At 35.6% G+C, this 20,940-nt stretch overlaps 1 protein-coding gene across 2 annotated transcripts in view; it reads left to right on the top strand.

Moving 5' to 3' along the window:
- Positions 1–20,940, top strand: part of gfra2a (GDNF family receptor alpha 2a) — a 95,813-nt gene that overhangs the window by 20,605 nt on the left and 54,268 nt on the right. For both annotated transcript variants that reach the window (XM_058784955.1, XM_058784954.1), the window contains exon 3: positions 11,236–11,322. In XM_058784955.1, the coding sequence (XP_058640938.1) occupies positions 11,236–11,322 (87 nt within the window). The remainder of the gene's footprint in view (positions 1–11,235; positions 11,323–20,940) is intronic.

The following is a 20,940-nucleotide window of genomic DNA, read 5'->3' as shown; positions in this document are numbered from 1 at the left end:
GCCGTGCATTATTCTCCACATATAGCGCATATTAACACATTTTGTCAAAACAGCCGGTATTGTCCACTTTCGCACATCGCGAGTTCACGTTTTACTGCAGAAGCTGACAAGCGCCCTTGTTGTTTTTGAACAGAAGCCGACAAGTCCATTTTAGCGAATCAGTGCACTGTATTCAGGTCAGGTGACAAGGCTACTTTCACTATGAAACAACCTGCTAGCTGAGAGGAGTTTCGTCAAAGCTGACTAAAAGTGATCAATGGTGGATAATTTCAACGAACTTGATGAACCTGTGATATTTTATTCAGGGCGAAAAAGGAAAATAAAAGCTGAAACGTTTTCACGAAACCTTGCAAAAGCAGCATGTTACAATGGTGAAGAAAAAGCTCTGTGTATTGCACGTAATCGCATCCATACAGTCTATGATCACAACAACAACAACGTTTGTCAGACATCTACATTATCATCTGAGGAGATTACAAAGATTAAACTAGTGTTTTTTTAAACTCTAAAACATGAAATCAAGTCAAGTCAAGTCAAGTTGAGCTTTATTGTCATTCCGCTACATGTGGGGGCATACGGTGGAACGAAATGTCGTGCCCCACAGGACCACGGTGCTACATAAATACAGCCATACAACAATGAAGTAAAACAATATAAACCTATACACAACTATCTTACTGATAGATTTTGACTATAAATATACTATATACAAAATGTGGAGTTATCTGCTTTTGCCAAAAAACGACTGTTGGAGTTATCTGCTTTTGCGATAAAACATACTTCTAATATGTAAAAAAACCCATACTTTCAATAAACTTTAATTTTGTAAATTACCTATAGGCCTATTTGTTTAAACTACCCAACTGCAGTTTGATTGATATTACTTGGAATGCGCAATAAAAAAAATGTGATTTCTGAAAAAAAAAAATGGATTTATCGGTTTTTGCAAATTAAATAGTCATATATATATATACAGTCATGGCCAAAAATATCTGCACCCTTGGTAAATATGATCAAAGAAGGCTGTGATAATTAATCTGCATTGATAATCCTTTTGATCTTTTATTTTAAAAAATCACAAAATCTAAACTTTCATTGGATCATAAGAATTTAAAATGGCGGGAAATATCATTATGAAATAAATGTTTTTCTCTAATACAGATTGGCCACAATTAACGGCACCCTTTTATTCAATACTTTTTGAAACCTCCATTTGCCAGTTTAACAGCTCTAAATTTTCTCCTATAATGCCTGATGAGGTTAGAGAACACCTGACAAGAGTCCAGAATCACTCCAGACCCTTTAGATTCCCAGCTTCTTCTCTTCAGTTCACCCCACTCATTTTCTATAGGGTTCAGGTCAGAGGACTGGAATGGCCATAGCAGAAGCTTGGTTTTGTGCTCAGTGACCCATTTTTGTGTTGTTTTTGAAGTTTGTGTTTTGATTATTGTACGGTTGGAAGATCCAAACATGGCCCATTATAACAGAGTCAGTCACTTATTGATTTTTTATCTGTTGGTATTTGATAGAATCCATGATGCCATGTGTCTAAACAAAATATCCAGGACCTCCAGCAGAAATATAGGTCCACAACATCAAAAATACAGCAGTATATTTAATTGTACACATGGGGTACTTTTTATCCCTGTGTTCACCAAACCCATCTTGAGTGTTTACTGCTAATAAGCTAATTTTTTTAGTTTCATCTGACCATAGAGGCCAGTCCCATTTGAAGTTCCAGTCTGATAACTGAATATGCTGGAGTTTGTTTTTGGATGAGCTAGGAGAATTTTTCTTGAAACCCTCCCAAACAACGTGGTGATGTAGGTGCTGTTTGACAATTTTTTTGTTTAAGGTTTTGTGACCCGAGACAACTATTTTCTGCAATTCTCCAGCTGTGATCCTTGGAGAGTCTTTAGCCACTCAAACTCTCCTTCTCACCGTGCATTAGGATGATATAGACACACGTCCTCTTCCAGGCAGTTTCGTAACATTTTACGTTGATTGGAAATTATTAATTATTGCCCTGATTGTGGAAATGGGAATTTTCACTGCTCTAGCTCTTTTCTTAAAGCCACTTCACTAATTTGTGAAGCTCAATTATCTTTTGCTGCACATCAGAAATATATTCTTTGGTTTTTCTCATTGTGATGGATGATTAAGGAAATTTGGGCTTTGTTTGCCGTCCTATTTATATTTCTGTGAAACAGGAAGCCATGGCTGGATAATTTCATCTTCATAATCACCCTGGAGTGCTCAAAATTGTGAATATGCATAGGAATATACTTCAGAGGTATTTTACTCATAAGAATTTATTGGGGTGCCAATAATTGTGTCCAACGTGTATTTGAGAAAAACATTCATTTCATGATGATATTTCTCCCCATTTTAAATTCTTATTATCCAATGAAAGGTTAGATTTTTGTGATTTTTGTTAAATAAAAGATTAAAAGGATTAACATTGCAGATGCATTTTCACAGCCTTCTTTGATCATATTTACCAAGGGTGCCGATATTTTTGGCCATGACTGTATACATATATAATCTAAATATTTTTCATTATAATTATTTTAAGTATTTTGCTTTCCAATAATAATAATAATAGTAATAATAATAATAAAATATTTACTGTATTTGAGAATAATATACAATATCTATAGCGTATTGTAATTGATGACATCTTTGTATGTCCCTCCAGGGGGTCACCGTGATTTTGCCAAGTAAGACATGTTCCAGAATCAACATAATTTGTCATTGTTGAATAACAAGGGTGTAGAAGCACCTAACTCTGGTTGTAAGGCTAAAATTGACATTTCAGAAAGGAGAGTGGTCAAGTATGGTGACCCATACTCAGAATTTGTGCTCTGCATTTAACCCATCCAAGTGCACACACACACAGCAGTGAGAAGTGAACAAACACACAGACACCGTGAACAGCCAATGCTGCAGCACCTGGGGAGCAGCTGGGGGTTTGGTGCCTTGCTCAAGGGTCTCACCTCAGTCATGGTATTGAGGGTGGAGAGAACGCTGGACATTCACTCCCCCCACCTACAATCCCTGCCAGACCTGAGACTTGAACCCGTGACCTTCGGTTTACAAGTCCAACTCTCTATCCATTAGGCCACGACTTCCCCCTAAACTGTCCTGTAAGTCCAAATCAATTCTGATTGGTTGATTGGAATGTTGTTCCAGGATCAACATGGATGTTGATCCAGGAATATTTTGCACTTGGTGAAATCATGTTCACCCCCTGCAGGGATGTTTTGCCAGTTTTAGCTCACTTTAGGGCACATTTTTGTACTCCAGAGGAAACACACACACACACAAACACGGCTTATGTAAATTCAGGAACTTTGTAAGTATCCTAACAGGATGTCTCTAAAATAAACTATTGGACATTGTGGATTGAATCTCAGTCTGTTTCTGTATCCCGTGTCTGTTTTGGAACTGGATCAAAGGATTTGTTCAGTCAGGTTGATATTGAATGACTTGGCTGATGCTTTAGAGACATTAGTGCTTGCTTTGCTTGAATTACATGTTTCCTGCTGACCTAATGGAGTATTAACAGGATAGCCAGGGCTTATTAGACACAGTTTGTGCTCCAAACATCAGTGTTGTGAACAAAGGCGGTGGTGACAGCACTGAAGAGAAATGTGTTGCTTAAGGATGGCTGTTAGAGCGTTAACTACATTCTTATGCCAATGAAGTAAAAGAAAAAAAGAAAATAAATGGATTACAGCTAAACATTCAAGGAACCAAGCAAATCTGCTGTTTTAGTATACACTCATTACAGTATTTGTACGAAAAGGGTCTGCAGTGTCTTATGGTGTGACATTATTTGAAAATGTTGTCAGGAGATGTCGTAGAGGTCACACATGTTTTGAATGTCTAAGGATAATGGTGCGGTCTCATTCTCTGGTCCTTCACAAACAATTATACGAAAGCAATTATCCAGCATGCATCAGTGAAGCGTACCACACTGTGATTTAGCTGCAGATTGGGAGCTCTACTGCATCATCATTTTGTTCCGTTCTAAAAAATCCACTCTCTGTATTTTTACGACTAACTACACAGGCGAATCACCCCGTAGTTGAGGCCTGACTTCAAATATTCATTTTTGTGATAAGACCTCTTTCAACAGAGCAGCCGATTCTTGAGCTTACTTCCTCCATTATACTGTGCTCATCGATTATGTGTTTATTTTTCACAGCGAACAGACTAGGGTAGAAAGTAGACTGTGGAGGAATGATTCTTTATGGTTATGGTCTTCCAACAAACATCCATCAAAGTGGTTGCTCCCTGCGCAGGAGAGATTTTATATATTCATCTTCATCACCTCAGGACTTGAGCTCTTTTTTAATGGTTTACAGTGCATATCTTGAAGCAAGGAAAGGCAAAAGAGTACAGGGAATCCAAAGCACAGGATGAACCTCACCTGTATTGTTATATATATCATGTTATGTATGCATCCTTATATATATATATATATATACATACAGTGCCGTGAAAAGGTTTTTGCCCCCTTTTTGCCCCCATTTTTTGCATATTTGTCACACTTAAAAGATTCAGATCATCGGACAAAATTTAATATTACACAAAGATAATGCAAGTAAATACAAAATGCAGTTTTTAAATGATGAATTAATTTATTAAGGGAAAAAAGCTGTCCAAACCTACCTGGCCCTACATGTAAAACGAATTGCCCCCTCCTGTTAAATCATGAAAGAACTGTGATTAACCACATTATTTTAGAAAACTGAGTTAAATTTCACTAGCCAAACCCAGGCCTGATTACTGCCAGACCTGTTGAATCAAGAAATCACTTAAATAGAACCTGTCTGACGAAGTGAAGCACGCTTAAAGAGCAACACATCATGCCGCGATCTAAAGAAATTCAAGAACAGATGAGAAACAAAATAGTTTACGTATCAGTCTGGAAAGGGTTATAAAGCCATTTTTTAAGGCTTTGGGAATCCAGTGAACCACGGTCAGAGCCATTATCCACAAATGGAGAAAACTTGTAAGAGTGGTGAACATTCCCAGGAGTAGCCGGCCTACCAAAATTACTTCAAGAGCGCAATGACGACTCATCCAGGAGGTCATAAAAGAACCCAGAACGTCTAAAGAACTGCAGGCCTCACTTGCCTCAATTAAGGTCAGTGTTCATGATTCAACAATAAGAAAGAGACTTGGCAAAAACGGCATCCATGAGAGAGTTCCAAGGCAAAAGCCACTGCTGACCAAAAAGAACACAAAGGCTCGTCTCACATTTGCCAACAAATATCTTGATAATCCCCAAGACTTTTGGGCAAATATTCTGTGGACTGATGAGACAAAAGTTGAACTTTTTGGAAGGTGTGTGTCCCGTTACATCTGGCGTAAAACCAACACAGCATTTCATAAAAAGAACATCATACCAACAGTGAAACATGGTGGTGGTAGTGTGATGGCCTGAGGCTGCTTTGCAGCTTCAGGACCTGGATGACTTGCCATTATTGATGGAACCATGAATTCTGAACTCTATCAGAAAATCCTGAAGGAGAATGTCCGGCCATCAGTTTGTGACCTCAATCTCAAGCACACTTGGGTTATTCAGCAGGACAATGATTCCAAACACAGCAGCAAGTCCACCTCTGAATGGCTCAAGAAAAACAAAATTAAGGTTTTGGAGTGGCCAAATCAAAGTTCAGACTTAAATCCGATTGAGATGCTGTGGCATGACCTTAGACAGTCCATTCATGCTCAAACCCTCCAAAGTGGCTGAATTAAAACAATTCTGCAAAGAAGAGTGGACCAAAATTCCTCCACAGCAATGTGAAAGACTCATTGCCACGTAGGGCCAGGCAGGTTTGGACAGCATGTTTGTTTTTGTGAAAAGTGGAGACATCCCATAAGCGTAATGGTTTTTATACTGTACAAACTATATGTGCTATTGCCCTACACCAACCCTACACCTAACCCTACCCCTTACAGGAAATTTTGTGCTATTTCAGATTTTCAATACACTCCATTCTGTGTGATTTATAAGCGTTTTGAAAAGTGGGGACATGGGGTAATGTCCTGAAAAGTCACCTTCCTTGTAATACTTATGTCATTATACAAATGTATGTCCTCATTTGTCACAAAAACGCACACACACACACATTTAATATTATTTTGTGATCCAGAAAAAAAAAAAAAAGGTAGCCTAATATGGCTTTAGAACAGCATCAGGTTGACTAATTACTGCTTGTGACGGGCTAAATGAACTATAACTATGTGAGCAAGCGAGCAAAATAAGGCTTAGGCGTAAAAGAGCCCATAGTTATTGTGTTGGGGCCTCATACCTGGAATTCCGTCCCTGGCAAGTACATATCAATTTTCAAAATGATTTTCTTACATTAAGAAAATCTGCAATGGTAATAATTTATAAGTATTACCTTTAATAATGATTTATAATTTGAGGTGTTAGGACCGATTTTATAGACAATAATGTGAAACATTATATGTTAGAAACAATGTGGATACCCAACACTAGAGCCATATGTGCCAATTAATTAATCTGAAGTAGTTTTTCTTATGCAAACTGTCATGTAAACATGTCACTTTTTATGCTAAGCTAAAATGCCATCTGTGCAACCAACATTCTTAAAAATAAAAGTGCTTAAAGGGTTCTTCACAGCGATGCGATAGAAGAACCACTTTTGGTTCCACAAAGAACCATGCAGTCAAAGGTACTTTAAAGAACCATCTCTTTCTTACCTTTTTACAATCTGAAGAACCTTATTTCGCCACAAAGAAGCTTTTGTGAAACAGAAAGTTTCTTCAGATGTTAAAGGATCTTTATGGAGCCATTTAGACAAAAAATGTTCTTCTATAGCATCGTGAAGCGCCTTTATACTTTATAAAGCGCATTTATACATAAACATATATTCTTAACAGAAAAACATTTGACACTAGGGCAAAGATGGATAAGTGTAAAATGATGTGAGAATGACTAGCTAATGTTCAGAAACCACTGCTTTTGCCCCATTCACTCTTGTATGTCCACTCGCGGTGTTGAAGAAGAAATCCAAATCTGTAGTGGAATGCTGTGTTAAAAATCCTGCCAAGATTGGCCGCGTGCAGCTGTGGAAGCCGAGAGCAGTTTGGCATCTCTCACCTGACGCTACAGTGAGACGCTGAGTGTTCTCTAGTAGAAAACCGTCAGACAACTTTTGCCTGTTCAGCTGTCACCTCGGCACTCCTGAGCTGGGCTTACTGACAAAAAGAGACAGACACATAACAGAGACAAAGAGACAGAACACAAGAAAGAGTGAGAGGGAGAAAGACATGAGGGGAAAAACAGAGACAGACTCCCTGTGGACTCAGGTAATAGGCTGTCTCTCCGAATGACCATCAGAGTTCACTTCACATTGCGATGATTGCCGGTGAAGGATCGGCAAAGGGAGAGCGAGTGAAAGATGGAGCTCTTATTCAGATTGAAATGTCACTTGGGAAAGGACATATGCTAATTCAGATGTTCTGTGCATTTAGTAAGTGCTATTTAAAACAGCTTCACACTGTACTTTGTGTTGTCAAGTTCAAACATAACTATGCAGTCACAACAAAGAAGAAAAAATAAGAGTCCCAGAGGAAAAGCTGATCGCTTGGCGTTTGCTTTGTCATAACTCAGGATATATAATGGAGTTCTCATCTAACACTGGAGTATCAGCTTCTCAGATGCTTCTCGTAAAATTACTTGGGGAGAAATAGAAATAGACACAAATGAGACCATTATTGACATGCAGTAAGAGTAATCAGACATCAAATGAATCAGGAAAGCATAACTAATATCATTTATTTATTTTTGTTTAGTTCATGTTAAGTCTGCCATTTGGTTAAAGACTTGAAGTTTTCTTGACACGTGAAATTTCGTTTTTTGTTTTTAGGAGAAACGTCAGAGAAAGCAAATGTCTCCGTTTGTTCTCCATTTAATCTTACTGTCTAGGAGAAACAATTGAGATATTAAGGAGAAGATATCTGTGATTTTTCTTCCCTGTGGGATGTTGCTCACTCTTGTGGTTTCTGGAGTGTTAAAATCATTATTAGTGTCTCTGACACAAATGATAAAAGGTCATCAGTCATCCATGCTCTGCTGATATTTATGACTTTTTATGACCTTTCATGTCTATTATAAATTGGTAATATAAAAGTAACTGATTTTCCATCTTCGGACACTGTTTTTAAATAATGCCACAACTCAAACCCTGCAGATCATGTTTAATTACAGTTATCCAAAATATTTTATATCAGAATAAAATTGTTGGTATGCCCTTGTATATTAAGCTTTAGGATCAATGACATGACACCTTTTTGTCTGGATATAGTAATTAATTGATCAATTATTTGATATACTGTTTTTCATTTCTGAATTAAAATTCAGATTGTTTTTATAAATAATGGCTAAAATGTGTTTTCACAAAATAATGATTAATATGTTGCTACATAACATGACATTTTTAGAGTCATTTTAGAGTCAAACGATCTTGACATGTTTTATTTGTCACTGACCCTTTAATATTTCCCATTTTCAGTTTATCTGCAGTACTTTCTTGTGACTTTGAATAACTGGAATGACAAATCTAAGAGGGTTCCCAATCCTTTTCAAATGTCTTTAAATGTATAACTAACTCTTTTTGCTTTTTGACTTAACTGTACCAGACATTTTATACTGTGGTCTGTTCATTTTAGTTAGGATAATTCATGCCGTGCTGTCTGTCTGTCTAACTGCAGAGAGAGTCCTTGACACTCGGTCAGCAGGTGGAGTGATGTTTAGTATGCACTGTTCCATGTTAGTGATCTAATGTGAGTTAGGGACTATCTGAAGACATATGCCATCTTGCATCACATCTCTACATATGCACATGTCCACACATAGCCCATCCGCCTCAGAAACCGCTGTGTGACAGTGGAGCTCACGGTATGATAAAATGAGACTGACACAGCTTAAATACTCCAATGATCCGCATTCCCCAACAGAAAATAGAACCTGGGTGCCCCCCGCTAGTCTGCAGGTGTGTGAATCACATGGAATGATTGTGAATTTTAAATTCTGGATTAAAGCTCCCGAAAGAGACAGTCAGAAGGGAGAACCACAGGCAGAGGATGGCTAATTTTTAATTTTGACAAGTGCAAGCTTCACACACTCATCGCTGAGGGTTTTCTCTGTCTCTCTCTAACTCAGTTCAAGAGTCACAAAGCTAGTATTCACAGAAAAGTTTGACTGCACTGGGTTCAGTTGAATATGCAGTTTCACAGTTTTTGAGATAAAAGTTTTTACAGTTTTTACATAATTACCTCACCAGATATATGGTATAGTCAACCTTGTGAAAAAAGTGCACTTAATTTTATTGCATGTGCGCTTTTAGTGCAAAGTGCTTCAAATCTATCACATCTGAACACACTATCAAGCATAATGATAGTGCTTGTACCTAGTAACAGTATTAAATCAGTGAAAAATTCCTAAATGACTGTGAAGAGTTGGGAGAAAATCAGACGTGTCAGATCCACGTCATGTGCATCCGGTTTTAAAGAGACAGCACTGCTTTTAAAGTGAAACCTCCTGCATACTGTGTCATTGATGTAAATCAAAGAACAAAAGAAAAAGAGAAGTCACTCACTGTTCTTTGCTGATTAGTTTTGTAGCTTGAATAAAAATTAATCTATATTCTAAAATTGAGGGGGGAAATGCATTTAATAAAGACATCAGTAGCAGTATTGGCTACTTGGTAAACAGATGGCATTAAACATGTATTTAAAATGTTGTTTCTACATTAATTTGGAGATTCAATATGAAATTATGACAATATAAATACATTATATAAATATACAATTAATCGCGATTAATTACAGAAAAATGTGTGATTAATTGGTTATTTTTTAAATCGATTGACTGCACTAATTTAAATACATGACATAAGTTTGAATAAAAACTAAACTGAAGTATATTGTAGTTTACCAAAACTTTTTCAGCACATTTAGCAGTACACAAATTTCAAAGACTATAGAAGTCATTATGAAATTGCATAATAAGATGCCTTTAAGTATTTTTATTTAAGTCATTTTTATTTAATTGTAATTAACATTTAACAATTAAGTATCTGAAAACATTACATCTGTTTCACACTCAAGTATATTCTTTTAAAGTATATTTAAAGTACTCCGTTTTAAGTATAAAATGTACTTCTTTTTCACAAGGGATGTTGTATGACTTTTTAAAACAGCATATAATGACACCACTTATTTCTACAATTTGCAGAACATATTGTGCATAGTATGCATATTTTCTACATGCAATATTATAAGTGGGTCCTATTTCACATACTTTTGCGCTATTGTATTCCATTTGCACTATTGTACAGTAGGAGCAAAGGCGTAGTACCTGGATGATGTATTTCTTCAATGGGAGGAAAAGTGTGAAATGTTGGACACTCAATAGTAGTGTAGCTAAACATGCTAAAGCTACCAGCAAAACAAGAGGTGCATTTGAAACATCTTTTCCTGCAGATAGAAAAGTCAACTGCTTTTGTGTAGTAAAAAATCAAGTTCTCCATTTGGTATGACACTATCCTGTAAAATTTATAAACTCGTAAGTCAGTATGTAACCCACAATACAATGCACTCTACTTGACCTTCCATTTTCAATGTGATGAATGAACTGTAAGCAATACTAGCTAAGATTATTGTTTTTGGCTCATTATTTTATCGGAAAACGTTTTTAAATTGGAATCAAATGCAAAACTTTACCCGTTGATAATTGGATGTCAATCACTGCACTAAACATACAGCATAATGAGGTCAGGTGACAATGTAGCATACAAATGCCATGTAGCATTTATTTCCATTGTATAATATGTGAAGAGTTCAGATGCAAAAGCTCTAAGTACGTCTGACCTTTTTCTTTAAAATTAGCATTTCTTTCTGGATACTATAGGTTTCTATATAAGTACTGGTTCTTCTGAATGTGTTGAGGCTGGGATTTAGCGCATTTGAAGTGAAAGTACTTGATGAACATATACTATGTGAGGAGAGCATTCACTTAGTATCGTTTTCTCATTTTTGACCGAGATTTTAGAGGCTTTTGTATTGGAAATCTCCATGTAGTTTTACACACTATTTTTCAGAAAGAGGTTAAAGGTCAGAGGTCATACAGTGAATATGTACAAATCTGAACATGATTTTAATATCCTGATTTTGTTTGTTGTTGTTTATTAGGTGAGGACTTTTATGAGCCGTCTCCTTACGAACCCATGACGCCTCACCGACATTCAGATGCATTTCGCCTGGCGTCGATCATCTCAGGTAAACATCAACATTTTCATTACGATCTATTTTTGTATTATGTATAAATTTTTTTGCAATGCACTGCACTGTTTGTTGTTGATATTAACTTCTTTTTCATTGCCCTCTCTCATATGAAACTATAAATCCAGCACTAAATTAATTATTATTATGTTCCAAGAGCAGAAAAATAAGTTTATTTTCTCTAATTTTTGCTTTTAGCTCATTCCAAACTATGTACAAGGTGAAATGAAGATAAATTAGTCTTTTTCCTTTCTAGGAAAAAGAAACAGGAGCAAGTGATTATTCCAGTAAAATAAAAACCACTCTAGGCATTTGTCACCTTGGCATGAGTTAAGTTTAATGTTTAATTCACTGACAGCAGTCATTACAGACAGCAGAGGACAGAAATATTGCCTCCAATCTATTACCAAAGCCTCACAGAGCCAGGAACAACCAGAATAACTCATTTTTATTCAGATTTTTGAAAAAAAATAAAATAAAAATAGCCAGTGAATGACAAATCTCAAGCGCCCTACAGAAAATAATGCATTCAATAGGGTTGTCAGATCAATCTTCTTGCCAATTTGTTGCATAATACCATTTTTGTGTCTTGAAAGGCCTGCTGTGAGTAGCAGCTGAGGTTTAGAGTTTGCATATTTTCCTTCTTTCTTTATACAACATAAAAACATTGCAGCTGGGAAATGTGGACACACAAACAGCCTCCATTAGCTGCTGGTGTAAACATTAGGTGATCGTGTAATTCCACTAAGAGGTCAGTTAAGTAGCATTTAATGTCTTTGCTGCATACTTGCAGTGTTGGGCAAGCTACTTGGAAAATGTAGTGAGCTAAGCTAACAGTTACTCTTCATTAAATGAAGCTTGGGCAAGCTACTTGGAAAATGTAGCAAGCTAAGCTAAAGCAACATGGCAAAAGTAGTTTACCACATCTAAGCTATTAAAAAAAAAATAATAATAATAATAATTTTTATATTGAACTAACATCATACCAAGTCAGTACTCTCTCAGTCATCAATAAAACTGTCAGTCAAACAGATAGACAGGCATAATAGTTCAGGGGCCTGTACCATGGTGGCAGATGAACAAATTCAGAGTTATAGGATTAGTTTTGAGTTTGTCAAAACCAAACCACTCCAGTCTGGCTTTATTGGTACCATGATGCTGATTGTCAGCTTTCTTTGTCAACTCAGGCTTTGATCCTGAGTTTGTGGAGTGTGTGCGCATGAATGTGTGACATCAGCGGCGAACAGCCAAACACAACACAGAACAAGCATGATTCACTTCTCGCGAGAGAGCCAGCGAGATTCAAAACTTTTTTGTTAAAAAAGAATATTAGGAATTTAAATGCATTTCCACTTGAAGTACTAGCCACAAGTGAAACCTGTGAAGTTAGTTAATATAGTTGATAATAGAGACTTGAACATGTAAGGTGACATGTAGCCATTTTAAAAGTGTTATCTGTTGATTCTACCACTTATTTATTTTACATATTATCTGTATATATTAATATTAATTTAAAATAAATGCTTAATAATAATTGTTAAACTAAAAGTGCTTGTTTTTAATGGATTAATAATAATATAAATCATATTATAATGATCTAAGTCATATGTGAATTGTAATTTACAAGGTATTTTGTATACGGTACTTTATAGTGACCTTTAATTTGTAGGAAGATAAACTGGGGGAGTGACTTTTTTTTGTGTGTCAGACATGCGTCACTTTGCTCACATCTGATTGGTCCAATTTCACTTTGAGATCCCTAACACAGAACATAACCTGCCCCGGAGCAGGTTAGCCATGGAGTGTAAGTTACTGGCCGTTTCTCAAACGGAAGGCTGCATCCTCCGGAGGTCGCATTTGTAGGCTGCATATGTCATAAAGAAGATCTTATTTTAGAATATTAACAGTTATAAATTTGACCATTATTCTTAGTTAAGTGTAATTCGCAAAAAATTATATCGCGAATATAATGCTCAGTTAACTGAAATAAACAAGGCTTGATGACGTATGCAGCCTGCCAATGCGACCTCCGGAGGATACAGCCTTCCGTTTGAGAAACGGCCACTATGGCAATTAACGCAGCTAAAAGACAAGCCACTTTCATGGTACCTAAAACCCAGGATTGGTGCAAACTAAACTGAAACTTACCTGGCTAGCCAGCTGAACTGGCTTCGTGGTACAGGCCCCTGGTTAATTGTTTATTCAACAACTGTTACAAACCAATTTGTCAAAAAAAATAATCATGTACAGGGCCGGATTTACCTCATAAATCAATTTTTGCTGTTGGCTGGAAGTAGGCTATTGTGGCTTTATTGTATACAGATACATTTATACAAAGTGTGGCAATAAGATTCATTATTAACATTAGCTAACTAGTGTAGTTAACATGAACTAAGAATGATCAATACTTCTGCAGCATTTATTAATCTTAATATTAATTTCAACATTTACTAATGTATATTTAAAATCAAAAGTTGTGTTTGTTGTCATTAGTTTACTGCATTGTGAACTAAATTTCCCCTTTATTACCACCATATCAGAGGCAGTAGGCTACGTGCATCACATTTACGTTTTCATGAACTTGCAGGGTCTGTCGCTATGTGGGCGCTCAGTGTTTTTTTTTTTTTTTTTCTGTTATTTGGTCAAAATGTCATATTATAAAATATTCAGCGCTTCGCACAAGCTATTTGGCTGTGACTCAACAACAAATGATAGACTAAGACACTCTCTGCTACTTAAAAACAAACAAAAAAACATTAGTCTTTATAAATACAGTATAGTGTTTTTTGAGTAAAGAAAACGCTGTATATTAAATCAACAGTTCTTTATTTACCTTCAGACTGCAAACAAACTGATGCTCCAAACTGCGCGCCGCACTTCATTCACGAGAGAGGCGGGAGGAATAATGAGGTTTGACTGACAGTTTGAGGAGCCAATGGTGTTACGAGGTTTAGTGGCGGAGGCATCACTTACTGATCCAGGATCAGTGTTCTGATTTGAGCTTGAGTTTCAGAAATGCTTTGGACAAATGTAACGTTAGCTTTTGTTGAAAGTTACTGAAAAGCTGTTTGGTTCAAAAAACAGCGACGCTACTGAGAAATGTAGTTAAACTACTAGCATCACTACTTGTAGCGACGCTACTGCCCAGCACTGCATACTTGTATGTATTGTTATGGTTATCACATCTTCAGTTGATTAAATATGACAACATAAAAGGGGAAAATTAGTTTTGGACAAATTAAAGACTGATTTAATGGGATAGTTCACCCAAAAATGAACATTCTATTATCATTTACTCAGTGTCACGCTTTTCCAAACCATTTTTGGATTAACTATTTCTTCATATCAAATCAAGACAGTGATCCAAAGGCTGTGGTTTCTCTGTAATGAAACCTTTGAAATCCTTTCAGAAAAAAAGGAGGCCTGAGATACGTCTCATTGCGTTTCTCTCAAAGCCCTCACAGATTGAGATGGCACCTTTTGATTTGATGTGACAGCCCAAGTCATTATTCCAGACCGGCTGTGTCTGTTCATTTACTACAGAGGGTGAGAGGAACAAGCGGACCGCAGCACTAACACTGACATATTGAGGGTAAAGCTGGCGGACCCACTCAGCCCGTATCCGCTCCCTGGCGGGAATCTCTCCCAATCTGGAAGTGGAACAGCCCTGTGTGCCATATTTAGGATCCGGCAACATTAATTGTCATCCCTTTGTGGTCCGGCTGCTGCAATACAAAGCCTTGGATTCATATAACACTGGGAGTGCTACTGATGTTTCTCTATAGTTGATAGAAAGTTGATAGTATTGACAAAGAAAAAAACCTTAAACACACATGGGGGAATTCAAAAAGAATGAATTGTGCATTGTTATTTTTTTTAATTAATGTTATGAAATATGAAGTCAAATTACTAGAGACAATTACAAGATGTAGTTACACTGTGATTCACAATAAGTGAAACAAATAAAATTTTTGATATGCAAAATCATATTGAGATTTTGTGCATTAGTTAAAAAATGCAATCTCAGATATGAAGTTAAATTACAAAAAAAATCTAAATTGCAAGTTGCACTATGATTTATAGGTGCAATTACTTGAAAAAAATTAACCATTGTGAGACACTTGGTTTGTTAAAATCACGTTCTGAGATATGAAGTCAAATTACAAGAAACAAAGTCACAATTGTAAGATAGAAAGATGCATTATGATTTATAGTTACAATTACTTGGAAAAAAAAAACATTGTAAGATATGAAGTCATGTTGAGATTGTACACGTTGGTTTGTTATAAAAACACATTCTCAGAGTCAATCAGAGTCTCATCTCCAATTCCTTTTAAAAGCCAGTTGTGCCTGCGCCATGACGGATTTACTATTTACATGGCAGAATTTGACTGAAGACTGAACGCTTCTCCAGAGAGGAAATGGATCTGCTCGTGCGCGAGGTTAAAGCGTACACAACAATAATCTTTTACATTGTTTCCTTTAATTTTTAATAATTGGCATGCTTGTGTGCTGCTGCCCGTCCCCGTGTGCACCTGCCTATAATCGCATATTACTAATGCGCCCTTTAAACAAATAAAAAAATACTGCGCCTTTGACTTTAGACCAGGTTTTAGCTGGTCAATGGTGCAATCGTTTTCAGTTGCCTCAAAATAGCAACTCGCCAACAATGCGCCTGAACACATCTTGTTTTCAGACCAGCACACCCATGGGCAAACAGGATGAGCGCAAGTGAATTTGCTATTTAAACAATGTGGCGCTGGACGTGAAAATGTTAACTGCGTCGGGCTGAAACAAGCAAAAAACACTGATAGGGCCCATAAAGTTACATTGTGATTTATAGTCGCAATTACATGAAAAAAATGCTATTGTGAGAGTAAAAAGACATATTGCACTTTTACACACTGGTTTGTGAATCACATTTTATGATGTTAAATCAAATTACAAGAATACAATTCAAAATCGTTAAATATAAAGTCACATTGAGATTTTACACATTAGCTTGCTAAAATCACATTCGGAGTTATAAGATCAAAATATACAAATAAAGTCACAGCTGCAAGAGATAAAATTGTATTGTGATTTAAAAAGTTACAGGTAAGAAAAAATAAGTTCACAATTGTGAATTTAATAATTGTGAATTTTGGGAAGACACACTGAGATATAAAGTAACGATTAGTAGAACTAATATTACCTTATTCATTTAGTTACGTATTTATTCATTTATTTAGCAGCTAGCAGAATCGGGCTTCTTTATAATTAATTACTATTAAACGAATCAGATCAAGAGACTCATTTTCAGTTGTATCATTGTCATAATGCTTTGTTGTGTTGAATTGTTGAAGGCCAACAGTTCAGGATCTCACAGCGCCTCTTCACGTTGTGTTTCACACTGTGTTCAGTTTGATAGATATCTGGCCAGGGTGAAAAATATTTGTCTGCCTGAAATATGACACAGCTTTTTATGACATGACATAAGACTCTCTTCATGGGTCATTTCAGGTGGTGATGAAGACTCTATTAACAGGAGAATCTTCTCTCCAACTTGTTCACTTTCTTTTTCATTTCTTTTGACAAATCCCTCAAGCCTGGCAAGCAGAAACACTTTCAAACAGAATCAACCACTAGAAAAACAAAAGCAGAAAAATAGAAGAATAGAAAAAAAAGTAGAATATAAATTAAATGAACCCTTTCAGGCACAGTGGTCTGTGAGAATTATTATTATTGTTATTATTTATTTATTTCATCTTTCAGTATGCTTCAGAGTTTAAACAGGAATCTTTCCATTTTGTGAAATTTTGTTTCTCTGAAGTTGGGTGCACACAGTCTTCTGAAAAAATAAAAATAAAATAAATAAAAATAAAATAAAATAAATAGTTAAACTATTTCTGTATGTGTTTACAAAAACTTGTTGAACATTCAGAATTGATTAAGACAATGATAAAATGTTGCATTTTTAATAAGAGAAATAAGGTGGTTTTGCATAACAACCACTGTGGATATACAAGAAATACCAAATCATATGACAAAATGGTGGTAAGCATTCTGTGTTTGATCAAAATTAGCATAGTCAAACAATTCTGATTTGTATGCCACACACATTTGAAAGATATTTCAGTCAGTGCACAAAATATAGCAAATGTAGTGTTTTAGATTAAGAAACCACTTCAAAAATGCCTGCATAATCAAATCCAACATCATGGATTTTAGTTTGACGGCTTGCTACCCATTCAACCCCTAAAATTGAATGTTTGAAAGACATGTAGTTGCAAAATAGCAGAAAAGAGATTATGGTGGCATGAGGCCATAATCTCTACAGGTTCGGAATAACACAGTCGTGCAGTTTTATTATACCGATAGTGTCTTCTAGATTTACACTAGCTCCTGATCAAATCTTCTGTGCCAATAAAACAGCGTTCGGACTGACAGGTTGAACGATGGCGGTCTCTTTCATAACCATTCCTTGCATTTAGTGTCTCCATGTAGTGTTTATTCGCTGCTCTGTGTTATAATGGAGGTCCACTCTTATAGTCACTGCCAACCATTACTGTCACAACAGGCCGAAGAAGAAGGTAATAACAGTGCGAGTAATAAAAGCGAGACTTTATGAGCTTTCTGCTCATATTCAGAACATGCAGTGCCTAAGTGCACACAAATACACACCCATATATGTGTGTAAATGGAATTGGGGCAATGCATGAGTAAGATTGATGATTTTATGATAATAAACATTATGCATAATGGAAAATGTAAACAAGAAATTTAAATATTGCGGTTTGTGGTTAAGTTTGTGTTGCGATTGGATATTTTAATGCAGTTTACATGTTAAATACACCTTATATTATTTGGGATTCACTTTGTCCATATCGCCCCAAGCATTTTTCTATTCTGAGTTCAGCATTGGAAATGATTGGGTGTATTTGCCAGGCTAAGTCCTTAGGGGAGATGAAGCGATAGCTACATGCAGCGATGCTCTGAGACAGCATGCAGAGCCAATGATAGCAGAGTTCCTCACACCTGGCAGTAAAAGCTTTCTAGAGATTTCTGGCTGAAATTAGCAAAGACTATATGTTCAGTTCCTGTAGCTCAAACATAAAAAAAAAAAAAACGTTGACTATCCAGCTTACAAAATGTTGCTTAAATTCAGTTTATAATTGTTTTTTTTTTTTTTTTCACTTTATATTACTAGTAGTGGGACAACTATGTATGCATGTATGTATGTATTTGTTCATTCATTTATTTATAATTAAGAAACCGTTAAGGACATCTGTAATATCAGTGACAATATCACCAGTGAAGATGTTTTCCTAAAAAAAAAACAAACAAAAAAAAATTAAAATTACCTCAAAATACTTACATTTAGTCAGATTATAATCAAATTATAATCACAAAATAATTTTGCTTTTAAAAAATCACAGTGTTGGACACGTTTACATTTATCATATACATATATATATATATATATATATATATATATAGCCTATATACTGTAAATCTAAATTAATAACTCCTTCAGCATGGTGAGAAAAATCTCCTTTTTTATTGTAATAAAAATTTTATTAAAATATTGTATTATTACAATACTATTAATTACAATTTTTAAAAATCCAATTAAAACTTTTCTCACCATGCTCACAAAGGCTACATGTATTTGATCAAAAATACAGTAAAAACAATAATATTGTAATGTAATAATTTAATAAATACTATTATAAATATTATAATATATATTAAGGGGGTTCTACTGTTACAAAATTATGTCTTTTACATGAAGTTCTTGACTACCATATTTAAATAATTAATATTTCATGACTGAAAAGTCAATATTTTGATGACCTCCTCAAAAAACTGAAGAAATGTGTATTACACTTCTAATTTTCAATCTTGCAGCATGCATATATTGCTACAGGACATTACGTTTTATGAGAGCACAAGTGTTCTGACAAACTTGTGCAAAACTGTAAAGATTTTTACAAGTTAGAGTGTAAAACGTAACCTTCAGCCACTGAGACCAATTCCCTCTTTCTCGACCCTTCATTCCTTCAAAGGAAAACACTGTTAAACATACCCAATGCAACCTTAGTTCAAGACATTGTTATCTTCTCTCTTCTTCCTATTACCTTATGCATATATTGTTTCTTTTCCCTTTACTATGGGCTATATTAACTGTAAAAGCACATTTGAAATTCATACTTCACTGTTGCCTTTGTGCCCCTTCAAGGGAGAAATGTAATGAGACTTTGTTTACCATGTGGCATCCCTGTCAGTAGGGAATGAGATATGGTCGGCGTTATACAAACAAGCCTGGGTCATAGCCGCTGAATATTAAACCAACAACAAGACGGTGGCTTTGCGGTCCGTGCTGATGGCTAAAGTTTTAAAGTAAACAGGTTTTAGACTTCAGAAGTGTCCACACAGAATCAGATGAGTCACATAATGAGAAATAAAATTGTCCTAGATGTTTTTGGATAAAAGAGATCATTACTGTAACTTCCAGCAGTCAGCCTCCTCTCTCTCTCTCTCTCAAAAAAAAAAAAAAACCTTCCCAGTTTACTGAAATTCACAACAAAGACAACTCATTCTGTACTTCTGCAACAGATGAATCCATTTGAATGCACAATCACCTACATTTGTACCTCAACAACACCTATTCTGTCTGTCAGTGTGAGGTAATACAGAGGAAGTAGGATAGATTTTATTATTGTTCTTGACGCTGTGTAGCATCTATAGCTCTGCAGATTCTTCAGAAGGATCCCAGTACCCTTTAACCAGGTATGAGTGACTGAAATTTTATTTTTAACAAGGTCCCTGTTCACAATTTGTGCTCGGCGTCTGAGTATTTGATTTTGAGACTGTTATTGAGGGACCCAGAGTTTGCAAATAAGAGTAATTTCACATAAAAAGAAAACATTTACACAGTTGTTTTCACGGCATGGCAGCAATACAATTAATTCACAAAATAAACATTTTAGTGTAGCACATATTGGCATATATTGGTAACACTTTACAATAATGTTTACAATAAAATAATAACAAATTAATTAATTAGTTAAAGGAATAGTTCACTTTAAAATGAAAGTTTGCTGAAAATTTTCTCACTTTTAGGCCATCCAAGATGTTGATGAGTTTATTTCTTCATCTGAACAAAATTGGAGAAATTTAGCATTTCATCACTTGCTCACCAATTGATCCTCTGCAGTGAACTCATATTTAGCCTGAAGCAACGATTTGAAGTTAAACACATCTTAATGACAGATTTGTTTATTACAAACACACAACTTGTGGGTTATTTACATTGCATGTGGATTATTGTGATGTCTTTATCAGCTGTTTGAACTTTTATTCTGGCAGCACCGATTAGAGCCCATTTAGAATATCAAGATATTATGCTAAATGTACTATTACATGCCAAATTTCTCCAAATCTGTTATGATAAATAAACAAACTCTTCTACATCTGTGATGGCCTAAAATTTCCATTTTTGTGTGAACTGTTCCCTTAATGCAGTGACTAATGTTAACTAATTGAACTTAATTATAAAATGGTACTTAAGCATTTTTCGAATTGTATAAAAAAATTATAAAAGCTATTAAATTCCTCAGGTCAAAAAGATGG

This window comes from Onychostoma macrolepis, chromosome 08 (assembly GCF_012432095.1).
Source record: "Onychostoma macrolepis isolate SWU-2019 chromosome 08, ASM1243209v1, whole genome shotgun sequence".
Taxonomy (NCBI): domain Eukaryota; kingdom Metazoa; phylum Chordata; class Actinopteri; order Cypriniformes; family Cyprinidae; genus Onychostoma; species Onychostoma macrolepis.
The sequence above is the reverse complement of the archived record's forward strand: the minus strand, read 5'-3'. Positions and strand labels throughout refer to the sequence as shown.